This window comes from Scyliorhinus canicula, chromosome 14, assembly GCF_902713615.1.
Source record: "Scyliorhinus canicula chromosome 14, sScyCan1.1, whole genome shotgun sequence".
NCBI classification, from domain to species: Eukaryota; Metazoa; Chordata; class Chondrichthyes; order Carcharhiniformes; family Scyliorhinidae; genus Scyliorhinus; species Scyliorhinus canicula.
The window spans coordinates 96,744,424-96,758,767 of NC_052159.1; the positions used below are offsets into that span (position 1 = coordinate 96,744,424).

Here is a 14,344-nt window from a genome sequence, read left to right on the forward strand (position 1 = left end):
AGCTGCAGTAAGATATCCTTGCTCCTGCACTCAAATCTTCATGCTATGAGGCCAACATACTATTTGCCTTCTGTAAGGGTCAATGAAAGGAGTCCACACTGAGTTGTGGAGAAAAACAAAATGTATTTTATTGAACATGTTAACTATTATCTACAGCTCCAGTAGTTCCCTACTGGGTCTTCTCTAGTTGGTGCGTGACTGGTCGACTTTATTTATACAAAGGCGCATGAATTGTGATAAGGGTTCCTTCCCCCTTATCGGGGGAGCTCATATTCTGCAAACTCCACGGTAGTGGATCGTCCCTACCCTGTGAGATCCGTGTGGGTTATAACACCTTCCTAACTGTTTGTTGTATCCTGCTGCTTGCCTTCAGTGATTGGTGTACAAGGACATCCAGGTCCTTTGTGCATCAATATTTTCAAGTCTGTCCCCATTTAAATAAGTGCCATTCTGTTTTTCCTACTGAAGTGAATAGCTTCACAATTATCCATGTAATGTTGCATTTGTCATATATTTCCCCCTCATTCACTTTTTCTAAATTGCCTGGAAGCCTCTTCACACCCACCTCCCCACTCACATTCCCACCTAGTTCTGTGTCATCAGTAAACTTGGAAATATTACATTTGGTTCCCTCATCCAAATCATTAATATAAATTGTGAATAGCTGGGGCCCAAACACTGATCATTACAGTACCCTATTCGACAACACCTGCCACTCCCAAAAAAATCCATTTATTCCTTCTCTGTTCCCTGTCTACTAGCCAATTCTCAATCCATGCCAATATATTACCCCCAACCCTATGTCCTTTAATTTTGCACACTAACCTGTTATGTGGAACTTTTATCAAAAGCTTTCTGAAAATCTAAATACACCATTTTTATTCTATTAGTTACATCCTCAAAAAACTCCAGTAGCTTTATCAAACATGATTTCCTTTTCATAAATCCATGTTGATTTTATCAATTCCATTGCTATTTCCTGAGTGTCCTGTTATCACATCCTTTATAACAGTGTTTTTCAAACTTTTTTTTCTGGGGACCCAATATTATCAACCGACCGACCTTCGCGAACCACCATTTTCTCTTGCCTTTAATGCGCAAGGTGAGCCTGCATGATCCTCATGATCTCACTCCAATCAGGATCATAGGAGGCGAAGTAAAACACAGTTAGCATGCAAGTTTCATCAGGAAACAAATCAGCCAGTGAGGACAATTTCTCAGGAGGAAAGCGTGGATTTTGTACCTCAGTTCGTAAACTCTGAGTAGCTCCCCTGTTGACTGATCATTAAAGTAGCTCTTCAAGCGGATAAAGTCCACTATCATTGGGATTGACTGGTCACTGTTTTGATTCAATGGTTTAATGTAGTCTAAAAGGTCAACAAAAAACTTATAGCCACCCTTCAGTACACAAAGGGTGAGATGTGATATTTTCCCATGGCTTTAATTATATCCCTTGGCAAATGTTCAGTTCTGTCCATGATTAAACCATGAGGAATATATACTCTCTCCAGATCATTTGAGTAATGTTTAGGGATGCAAAACAGGTCAAGGTCATAGCCTTGTTCATCATTGGTGATCACCACGCAGTCAGCCACCGCCATGCAGCTATCGCACTTTGACCCCGGGTCATTTTCAAAGTTGTTCGCAGCCGGCATTGTTAAAAGCCGGCTGCTGCAGCTGTTGCGTTTGTATTCCCACGATTGGGAATGCCATGATGGACGACTCCGCGACCCTCCCGATACCCGCCCGCGGGTCACGCCCCCCACTTTGAAAATGCCTGCTTTACAATAGACTCCAGGTACTGATGTTAGGTTAGCAGGACTGTAATTCCCTATTTTCTCTCTCCTTCTTTTTTAAATAGTGGAATTCCATTTGCCGCCTCCATCCAGTCTACATCTCCTCAGATGTTGCTAGACCTGCCGAGCCTTTTCAGCACTTTGTTTTTGGTTCAGATTTCTAGAATGCACAGTAATTTGCCTTTATTAAACATTTTCATGTTCGGTTTATAATAATTGTGCTGTATGTGCCTGAAATCATGCTATATAGAGAATTGTCCAGGATATTAATGAAAATGCATTGGATCCTTGGCTTCTGTACCTTCTATCTATCGGGATTTAAATGTTTTTTTTTTGTTGCCTTTTTTCAATGCAAACTTAAAATAAACTGGCTGGGGGGGATAACTTCAGTGTAATAATGAAAATAAGAGTATGGATGTTTAATGTTAACAGCAGATTAGGTAGGTGTGCGGTGAGCATAAACATGGAGTTGAGGCCAAAATTTAATTAAATTGCAGAGCAGGCTCAAATGGCTTACTCCTGTTCCTATTTCTTGCGTTCCCTGAGGTAAGATGTTTTTAAATGGAAGACTATTTTACAGGTTTGAGCATTTGGAGGCAGGTGCTTATGTGATGAAAACTCCATGAATATGTCCTACAAGAATTGACAACTTTACTTCACTGAGAAATTGGGAAATGCATGATCACATTTTTATTAAGCAATATCAAGGGATTATTTTTCAAAGTCAGATAAATAGAATTGAGATGTGGACCAGTATGGTTTAATTGAATGATGGAACAGGCTTGGACAGCTACCCCTCCCCAGTTCTAATGTTATATTGTTGTACTGTGGTCTAAGTGCAAATATAATGTATAGTTTAAACATTGCACTTTTTCCACTACATATACTTAATGAAATGTCTTTATCAGAAATACACAGGGGGCTGGATTCTCTCTTTGTGAGTAGAAGTTCTCTCGATTCTGTTGAAATCTTGCAATCCGGGCATCATTTTGAGCAGGTGGCCCGATAAGGTCTGGCAACAAGGTCTGGTGGCTGACACCCCCCCCCACCCCCGTCTGTTTGTCCTGTGAAGATTCCCAAGTGGGATCTTTGGTGGCTTTCCCACCACATGCCAGCCTCCTGTTAAAATAAATATTATACTTTTTCATAGCTACAGACTGTATAGGTTTTGAATTGTGAACCTACATTGCCAGAGAATTTTCAACTGCGATGGGCAATTCTGCTGCTCACTGGGACCCTCCATAAATGTCACTGTCTTTGAGTTTAAAGTCAGAGGCATTTTTGCGTTGTCACCCAGGAAATATTAGACTGATTAAAACACATGGATAACCACAGAACGGAGCAACCCCGAATCTCCATCCGACAACTGTCCTGACCATTCAACTACCCTCTTGACCATTCAATCACCCTCTTGACCATGAACAACATGGGGAGGTGAGTGAGATGACAGGTACTAAATGTAGTTGTATTATTTTTGCGAACAGTATGAGCAAAACAAGAGCTACTGTATGAACTTTAAAGTCTGGCACTCTGAGCATCATGGCAAAAAGAAATGCATTTTTCATTTTTACCCTAGGTAGCTAGATTTCAAATAATAATGTTTGTGTTCCATCAATACATCCTGGGCTGGATAGCCGCATTTAGCTGCCCTTGATGTGGTGAGGGGCTGGCAATCATAGCAAGAGTGTTGATAGGCTATCAAGGGATTTCATTCAATCACTTACACCCCTACCCACTTACTCCCCTAGCATCTTGACCATTCAATCACCCTCTTGACCATTCAATAACCACAGACCATCCAACAAACTATTTGACCTAACTAACTTCATGACTCGACCCACTATCACCCAACCTGACTACCCTGAGACTTGATTACCCTCTCCACCCTTCAAACCACGTGACTACTCACTCACCATCCAACCCCTACTTAACCCCTATCCACCTCACCCACTTAATGCACCTACCCATGCACCACCTCACCTTACCCATCACACGCTGCTACCCCTTGACCCTATTACCCACTATAACTAATTACCAACTTTGCCACCTCACTCACCTCCCCATGTTGTTCATCCCCCCCACCCCAACCACTTAGCTGCTTACCAGCTTTCCCACTCACCTGTTTACCCATCGTACCCACTTACCTACCTCCTTCAGTACCCCCCACCCACTTACTCCCCCACCCACTTACTCCCCCACCCACTTACTCCCCCACCCACTTACCCCCCCACCCACTTACCCCCCCACCCACTTACTCCCCCACCCACTTACTCCCCCACCCACTTACTCCCCCACCCACTTACTCCCCCACCCACTTACTCCCCCACCCACTTACTCCCCCACCCACTTACTCCCCACCCACTTACTCCCCCACCCACTTACTCCCCCACCCACTTACTCCCCCACCCACTTACTCCCCCACCCACTTACTCCCCCACCCACTTACTCCCCCACCCACTTACTCAACTTACTCCTCCACCCACTCAACCACCTCCCCACTTGTTTCTCTGCCCCGCTGCCTGCCTGCCCCCCTGCCCCGCTGCCCGCCTGCCCCCTCTTGTCCACTTGCCCCCCACTTGCCCCCTCTTGCCCACTTCCAGTCTCTTGCCCACTTGCCCATCTCGTGCCCACCTCACCCCCTTAGCCAACCACCCACTGGCTCACTTAACCCATTCAAACTTGCCCACTAACCCACTGTGGCCTCTTGCTCAGTCACCCACCTCACTCACCTATCGCTTGCTCACTTATCCATCTATATCCCCATCCACTTACTCATCTGCACACTCACCTGCTTTTTAATTCAATAACATTCAAACTGGACCTTTAAACTTAGCATATGGCAGCTAGTGCAATAAAAAACTGCATGTTCTGTCTTCCCCGGCTTGCTTTGATGCCGTTCCTTGAAGGATGTGCGCTGCGCGTTTCTGTGAAAACCGTGGTCAGAAAGCCCAGAGGAAATGCTCTGCAGCTTTGAGTCAGGGAACTTTAGGATGCAGTGGCAATCTGACCATTATTGCCGCTGCTTGGAAACTTCGGACCATCCTGTACTAATGAAACTGGACTTTTGAAATTGCAAAGCATCTCGCCTGTCTTTAATAGCCTTCATGTTGTCTAGTAGAAATTGCTGACTATAGATGCACAATATTTTTATCTTACCATTTTACCAGTAAATGTATAAAAGGTTTTCAAATTGCACATGACAAACCATGCAATATAAGCAAATTGTAAAGAAAGATTCCCCAGGAACAGAAAATAACAGAGGCAGAATGCAAACTGCCTCTTAATTCACTATAGCTGTTACAGTTGTAAAAAGGAAGCATAGTGAAGGAAGGATATGATAATTGCCAGCAAGTAATCAAGTGCTGATTTGTATTAGCTTTTACTCAATAGCTGTTAAACTTTGTGACCTGAAGAGACAAAGTATCACTTTTGCAATAGAATAATTCTTAACGAGGTACATGCCTATATGATTCTAATCCTTGCATTACTTGACAGAGTAATAAACAAGGCCAATGGAGATTCCTAAGTTTTATTTAGAAAAGGCCATGGGTATTATTATTCACTGGCTGTTTTTGAATTGTTTACTGTGAAGGTTATCAACTTGATGGAGTTTTACCTCCATAAAATTCAGCTAAATACAGTATTTATACATTCACTTTCCAGATCTATCTGCAGCTGTTCAGAGGTTTTCACAGTCATTGCAGGATTTTCAGTTTGAGTGCATTGGTGATGCAGAGACTGATGATGAAATTAATATTGGTAAGTACTGAACACTTTATGCATAATATAAATATTGTATTTATATGGTAGTTCTTGTGTGAGAAAAGATTGAACACAATGGGTCTTTGTTCTCTGAATTTTAGAAGATGAGAGGTGTTCTATTTGAAACTTATAAAATTTGAGGAGGTATGAAAGAGTCGATGCTGAGAGACTATTTCCCATTGCTGAAGGGCTTCGAATTGCAGATCATAGTCTCAACACAAAGAGCTAATGGAAATTTCTTTGCTCAGAGGGCTGTGAATCTTTGAAATTCTATGCAGAAACTGCAGTTGCTCAGTAATTGTGTATACTTGGGGATGAGTTTAATCTATTTTTGGAGACAAAGGGAATCCAGGAAAATGAAGGAAGGTGGCGTTGAGCAGGAAAATTGCCTATTTTACTGAATGGTGGAGCAGAAGCATGACCTGCACCTGCTCCTGTTTCTTATGCTTCCTAAGTTTTAATATGTATTAATACCATGGGTTTCTGCTCAAAAGGTGTAAGGAAAAATTGGATACTGAGACAAAGAAACAGATAACAAAAAGCCTGGCCAGAGAAATGAGTCTCAAAGGAGAAGAGTGTGGTGGAGAGTCAGATAGTTTTAGGGATGGAAATCCAGAGCATGGTGTCAGACAGCACAGCTGCAAAGGAGGAGGGATACCCAAGACGCCAGAATCATAGGAATGAAATGTTTGGGTGGGGAACTTTACAGCGTTGATTAAGTTGCATAAATGGAAGGGGACGAGTTGTGGAGAAATTTAAACACTAGGGTGAAAATGCTAAATTTCAGACTCTGGCTAACCAGGAGCCAATGTAAGGTGGCAAGAGTAGAGACACTGGAGATTGGGACTTGGTGTGGGAAAGGATATTGACAGCAGAAGCATGGGTGCATTTGAATTTTATGTGATTTGAAGGATGGGAGGACAGCCAGGAGAGTATTGGATACAGGCATGGATGAGATTTTCTGCATCAGATGAGCTGAGTCCAAAGGTCACTCCTTCAGCTTTCACAAACTAATTAATGGTGAAAATTAACTTGATCCCCATTGATCCTTAAAATTAAATTTGATTTATTTGACCACAATAGATCAATGACCTTGTCATCTAACATGATTACTCTGAATGCAGAAAAGATGATGCAAAAATGAAAGAAATGTCACTGGCCTGAGACTCACCCCATGCTTATATATCTATGAATACAATTTACTTCTTAAGGTCCACAACATTGTTTTTTTGTTAAACAACTTGATGTATTTGAGTGGTAATCTGGTGCAGTTTTCTTAATTTTGTTGGTAATGAATAGCCATTTGAATAAGAGTTTCCAGTCATAGAAACATAAGAAATAGAAGCTGGAGTTGGCCATTTAGACCAGCAAGCTTGTTCCACCATACAGCAAGATCATGATTGATGTTCTTCCTGAAATCTACCTTCCCGCACTATAATCCCCTTATTCCTTACCACCCCAATTCTATCAACCTTTTCTTGAATGTACCAATCACTGAGCATCCACAACACTTTGTCAAAGATTCACGATCTTTTGTAAAGGGCTTACTCTAAGATTGTGACCGTTTGTTCTAGATTTATTCTATGATTTCACCAGCTGAGAGGAAACATATTCTCTGCATTTATTCTGTCAAGCAATTTAACAATTTCATATGAAAACATCTCTCATTCTTTTATACTCCAGGATTGGTCAACTTAATCTCCCCTTATTGGACAATTTTGTCATCCTGGGAACCAGTCTGGTGAACCTTTGTTGCATTCCTTCTAGGGCAAGGAGACCAAAACTGCACAAAGTACTCTAGGTCTGGCCTCATCAATGCTCTTTGTAGTTGTTGGAAGACCTCTTTACTTTTATACTTGAAAATGTAAGTGAAGACGCAGATGACCATAGGGTGCTTTTCCCCTTTGAGGGGGAGAGCTGACTGGTGGTGATTTAACCTGTGGATCAGTACACCTCAGGCAAATAGCAAGGGTGAGAAGGCTGAATAAAAGCTGACATGGGAATTGAACCCGTGCTGTTGGCCTTGCTCTGCGTCACAAACCAGATGTCGAGCCAACTGAGTTAAACCGGCCGGCAAAACTCTAAACTCGTTGCAACAAAACTTAACATACCATTTGCCTTCCTAATTATTTGCTGTACGTGTCTGTTAACTTTCTGTGATTCATGTACAAGGGCACCTAGGCCCCTCTGGATGTATATATGAATGTATATATGACATAGCCATGCCATTCAAAAATATTCTGACTTTTTATATTTTTCCGACTGAAGTGGATAACTTCACTGCATTGCACTTCGCCTGTCAAGTTCTTGGCCACTCATTCAACCTGTCTATATCCCTGTGCAGCTTATTTGCTTCTTCTTCACCGCTTTTTTCCACCTACTTTTGTCATCCGCAAACTTGGATATGTTATACACAGTTCCTCATCTAAGTAATCAAAATACATTGTAGATAGCTGGGGCCCAAGTACTGATATTTTCAGTACATTGCTCGTTATAGCCTACCGACATGGTAATATATCCCATAAGTCCTGGGGTGGGATTTTCTTGCCCTTCCTGCTGGCAGAATCTTCCGGTCTTGATGAAGGTGACCCCCCCTGATGTTTTGGGTAAGCTGGGTCTACGGGGACTGCTTTACTGCAGTGGTGAGAGAGACAGGCTTCCAACACTTGAAGAAATGCAACTCGATTTTATTGAAAACTTAACTATAATACATGCTTTAACTGTGGGTTGACACTATGCTGACTTGACTGGAGACCTGAGGCTAACCTGACCAGACTATCTTACTACCACATGGTGTTTGTTCTAGTTGCTGTTCACGAGCTCTGACTGTCTCAGAGGCTGGATCCCGAGAGAGCGGGAAAACTGGTGCCCTCTGGTTTTATAGTGGTTGTGTCCTGTCTGGTGATTGGCTGCTGTGTTCTGTGTGTTCACTGGTCATCCTATGTGTCAATCACTGCCTGTCTGCACATCATCATATACATGGATGTATATTATGACAACCCCCATCCCTGATCTGATGAATGGAATCTTAAATTGGCATACAAAAGATTGTGGAAACCATGAGTCCAAGTGATTTGGGCTGTAATTCAGCCATTTTAACATTGTTAAAATTCACTAATCTTATATGCTGGTTTGGTTAATTACACTTGGATTGTGCTGATATTACGCATGGATAAATGAGGGGACATACTACCCCAATGTATAAGTTTATTTTAGGTTAGGCTACTGAGTCATTTACATTATAGATCGACAAAGAAAACACCTGGATGTTAAACTTTTAAGAGAAAGAAAAAGTATAATTCTTGTCAGAAAGTATTGAATTGTGATTCTTTCAAAATGACATTCATAAACAGTGTTAAAGTTTAAAGAGCTTCTGATATGAAGTGTCCCTTATAAGAACTCATGTATATTTAAAAAAAAAATATGTACAAGCTAACATTTAAAATAAGTAATTCTTGAAATCTGTTTAAAAATGACTGGATTTTTTCTGGAAGAAATAATTCTAAAATGTGGAAGTTACATTAAAACTGGTGATAGACCAGGAAATAGCAAAGCAATTATCAAAAGCCAAGTTGTAATTTGCAACTGTTGTAACTAAAATATTTCCACAAAGTTCTATGTCTGCTGCCTAAGAAGAAAGGTCCAGCAAAAATACACAGGAGAAAGGCCTGATCGAAGAAGATAATAATCCTTCCTGAAGCATACCAGTATATTTTACAATTTCTTGGAGAAGGCAGCTAGCTAAGTGCTTGCTCCTCTGAACCTGCTTGTTATTTGACCACTCAACTGTTGTGTCTGTTACCAGATTTAATAGAGAAAAGATGAATCATAAGAATAATGAGATCTTGAACAGGATAAGCTTAGAAGCCTGATTTAAGAGTTGGAATCGACATTGATTCCTTGTACATTCTCTAATAATGTTACTGACTGTTTGGAGAAACTGCTTATCCTTAATTAAAGTTTGTGATTAGCCTTCATTGTACTCTATGACTTGCCTGTAATTGAGTTGCTCCTGTTTTAGTTGCAGGGGTTCATGATTCCCATGCCTCGGCACTTTGAGCTAGGCAGAATGCAAACATGTTGCCTCCACATTTTCATGATTTGAACGTGCAGCCGATTGCCGAATGCTATGTGGGCTGACTGCCCACACAACATAGAGTTCAGCAGTATGCATGACTTGCTGTGTTTCAGCCTGCATCTCGAAGTGGCAATGTGTTTCTTTTAACACAACACTCATTATAAAGGAGGCTACTGTTGACTGCAGGAATTAGCTGCAAGGAAAGAAATCCAAATGGAGAAATGGTAAAGAGAGAGAACTCCCAGGATATTTGATTTGGTGCTGGAGGCATCAGTGCAGGAGGTTGAAATTGGAGGGGAAAAATACTTCCACATTGTGGTGATATGCATCACTGTAGATACACAAGGGGTTAATGTAAGTACATGTAGACTAGCTAGACACTAGAGGGAGCACCAGAGACATGACACACAGACACTCAACCAATAGGTCTGTAAGATAGGACACAACCAATGGGCATTCACGATACACACAGAGGTGACACTACCACAGGGGGGGCATTACACCAACCCATATATAAAGGACACAGCACACATGATCTTCCTCTTTCCAGTGGAGACACTCAGTGAGTACAGACACAGGGTTGATTCAACATCATACCCACCACTGGTTCGTCAGTCTGAGTAGCTATAGAAGGATTAACAGTAGAGTCGAATCCAAGTAGGAGAATTGTAAATAGTTTAATAAACATGTTGAAGTTATCTCCACGTCTGAACCTTCCTTAGTCAGAGTGAACATCAAGGACGCAGCTTATTCTACGGCAAGAGCATAACAAGACACACGTGGAATAAAGAGGTTCTCAAGACAAAACCTCAGAAGGCAATATGAGCAGGTGGCTGGACTCAATTCCTGGAATCCGGCACCTAGGACCTGATAAGTGTCTGAAGACATTCAATGACAACCTCAAGTGGTCAAGGTTGAAGTGGTTATATCTTCAATGGACATCTTCGAGCCACTGTGTTGTCATCTTCTCATGCTGCTCAATGGATCACACCCCATTCACTCACCATTCAGCTATCTCTAGTAATCCGGACTTAAGGCCTAACTTTCAGATACTCCATTACTCTTTCCCATCCCTTTCAATGTTGTCAGTCGCACACCCACCGCTTCATGTTTGCACATTACTCCAACTATTCAACCACGACAAGACATATCACCATAACACACATTGCAACACCGTCACTGCCATTCTTACTTCTCTCTAACAGGACAACGTGGCCCATAACCATAGGGAGCAGATCAGAACTGAAGGAAGCAGGAATGCCTGCATCATCTGAGCCCTCTGGAGAAAATTATGCACTGCATTGTGGGGAGGCTTTAACAGAATGCATTAAATTAGGCAGTACCAAGTACTTTCAGAAAAATGGTACGTTCGCATCCAGTGATCCTTCTCAAGTTCCAACTTGTTCCCTTACTGCTATCTGGCGTGAGGTGCAAGCTGCAGATAATGTGACCATGGATAGTTTGCTTTCTACCTCAAACTAACACTTATCTTCTAGATATATATATTTTTAAATACTTAATATTTGATGCCAGGACAGCCACTGCAGCATCATGAGAAAGGCCAAGAGATGTATCAGATCTCTGCTTAATAGGTACCTTCACTGGATATGACACTCGTAGCCAACAACACCAATACTAGAACTACAAGTACCTGAGAGGGTAGTGTAGATATGGTGAGTCAGCATTGGCAGCATGGTGGCACAGTGGTTAGCACTGCTGCCTCATGGCGCAGAGAACCCGGCTTTCACTGTCCGTGTGGAGTTTGCACATTCTCCCTGTGGCTGCGTGGGTCTCACCCCCACAACCCAAAAGATGTGCAGAGTAGGTGGATTGTCCACGCTAAATTGCCTTTTACTTAAGTGGAAAAAAAATTATTGGGTATTCTAAATTTATTTTACAAATGGATGCACAATTGGGATGCTGGCGTGGGGGGTTGGGCAATATATTTGCCTATTTCCCAGAGGGCGAGGTCACAGATGAGCTTCGTTGATGGAGATTTTGATGAGGACTTGAAAGAGGCAGCATGCAGGTGTGGACACCTTGCCGGCTCTCAACAGTGGCTAAGAGACTGGACCAGAGTCCGTAACTTTGTAAAGTTTTAAGATGTAGCGGAAAGATTGATTCGTTCCAGGAGTGATAATTTAAGAAATAGAGCTTGATTATTTTATAAACAAATTTATTAAAACGAAAGAAAACAATATTTAAACTTACTTCAACTCTAATATTAACAGATTACATGTAGTTTCTTGACCTTAATCACTAGTTCCCATGAAACAACTCTGCAACAGAATATGCAGCTCTCATTCCACACAAATAGACAACGACAATACTTGCATTTACAAAGAAATTTTTCTTCTGGTAGGGACATTCGTTTTGAGCCCTTTTTCAAAGCCTGCCTCAGTGGCAATTTTCATGACCTCTCTGGTCGATTTCCACAGCCATCTGCCTATAACTGTTCAGAACAGCATTCTTTCTCTCTCTCTCTCTCTAAGCTCTGCCCACCCCCTCAACAAAAGTTCTCCCCGGAGGTGGCCAGACTTGAATCATTACCTTGGCTGTCTGATTTCCCACTCCTTGTTTCTACAGAAAAACAGAGCTGTGCTATTCATGTACAACCAACCTTCCATTACCGGACAAATAGGTCATCAGATTCTGTGATGGGATAATGACTTGTGAAACAAGGTTATCCTGAATGACAATTGATTTTGAGTAGATCATCCTGGTTGAACCAGGCCATCCTGTGTATTTCCACTAATGAGGTTAAGTATGAATGGGAGAAGGTAACTCCAGCTGTGGGCACATCCTCCTGACTCTGCTGCTAGCAGTCTTTTCCTTCAGTCTATTAACCCCCTCAATTTCCTGCTACATCTTGGACCCTATTTCTGAACCAAAGTTCCAAATATCTCCTGATCATGACATAAGTGAACTGTGATGTATATTAAGATATTTAGTGCAGGCGTACCAGTCAATCTGTTGTCACCTTTAAGAAGTGTGGAGCTGTTGGGCTGCAAGTTTGCACTTGACATTGAACAGAGCTTGGTATATATCCTTTCCAGCAGAGAAGTAAATTGAAATCTGAGGTATATAGGTAATAAGAGTTAAGTAAAACACTTAAGTTAATTTCCCTTTGAAATAAAGTGATACCAGGACAAGGGAAATAGCTGATTGGTGAGTAGCCGATGAGTCTTTCCTTAATTACATCAAAGAAAAACAAATAATGATGAAAAGATCCATAAAGAGGGAAACATTAGAGTACGAGAGAAAGATAACTAGAAATATAAATACCGATAGTAAAGATTTCTATAGATATTTTAAAAAGAGTTAACAAAGTGAGTATTAGTCTGATAGAAAGTGAGTCTATGGAATTAATAATGCCATCAGTTTTCACTATAGAAGTTACAAGTGATATCGTAGATGTGGCTGTAAATCAGGAATTGGAAGGGAGGGATGGACTCAAGAAAATTACAAACACCAGGGAAGTGGTACTTAGCAAATTGTTGGAACTGTGGATTGACAAGTCCCTGGATCCTGATGGATTTTATCCCAGGGTCTTAAAGGAAGTGGCTAGTGTGATTGTTGATGCGTTGGTTTTAATATTTCAAAATTCACTACATTTGGGGAAGATGCCATTAGATTGGGAAGTAGCTATTCAAGAAGTGAGGGAGACAGAAAGCAGGAAACCAGAGGCCAGTTAACTTAACATGTCATGGGAAAAATGTTAGAAGCTGTTGATAAAAGATGTTATAATAGAGCATTTAGATAAATTCAAGTTAATCAGGCAGAACAACAGGGTTGTGTGAAAGGGAAACCATGTTGTAGGACCACTTATTTTATCTTCTAATCAGAGTCGATAGTCCGGTTGATTGGAGGTGTTGAAAATACAACTTTATTGCTAATTATTCACTTTAATACACTTGCATACAAACTAAATCAAAACTTAAAAATGCAATATCAAACAATACATGGTCAAATACATGGCAAAGGAAAGCATAAATCATAAAAGCATAAAGAAATAACTTTCAAAATAAACGAATGAGATGATTCAAGAATTCAGGAAGACAGGAACTCGGGAGGCCGACCTTGGCTATGAGGTCTTACTTTAAGGGAATCCTTATAGATGGTCTAATCCCTTATTTACTCTCACTGGTTTCTAATTCTCAGCTGAGACCTCCTGTTTTGTTCAAATAGATGTCTGTTACTGATTTAGTAATCAAATAGTGGCCATTAGTTAAGATTGACTGGTATCCATCAGGAATAATTTGGTGTCTACGTGCGCCGCCTCATGAGAATAGGTTTCTCACGCCACTGCTGACCGTAGATCTTGTTGTAACCAATTATTTGATATTCTTACTACTAAATGCACTGAAATATAGCGGTCTATTCATTATATAACACATTCGTTGGAACAATAGAACATAGAACAGTACAGCACAGAACAGGCCCTTCGGCCCTCGATGTTGTGCCGAGCAATGATCACCCTACCCAAACCCACGCATCCACCCTAATTGTAACCCAACAACTCCCCCCTCTTAACCTTACTATTAGGACACTATGGGCAATTTAGCATGGCCAATCCACCTAACCCGCACATCTTTGGACTGTGGGAGGAAACCGGAGCACCCGGAGGAAACCCACGCACACATGGGGAGGACGTGCAGACTCCACACAGACAGTGACCCAGCCGGGAATCGAACCTGGGACCCTGGAG

The 14,344-nt window shown here is 41.5% G+C and overlaps 1 protein-coding gene across 1 annotated transcript in view; it reads left to right on the forward strand.

The window, feature by feature from the left end:
• arhgap42a (Rho GTPase activating protein 42a) overlaps positions 1 to 14,344 on the forward strand; it is a 505,650-nt gene that overhangs the window by 153,659 nt on the left and 337,647 nt on the right. The window contains exon 2 of the mRNA XM_038818093.1: positions 5,460 to 5,555. Within this exon, the coding sequence (XP_038674021.1) occupies positions 5,460 to 5,555 (96 nt within the window). The remainder of the gene's footprint in view (positions 1 to 5,459; positions 5,556 to 14,344) is intronic.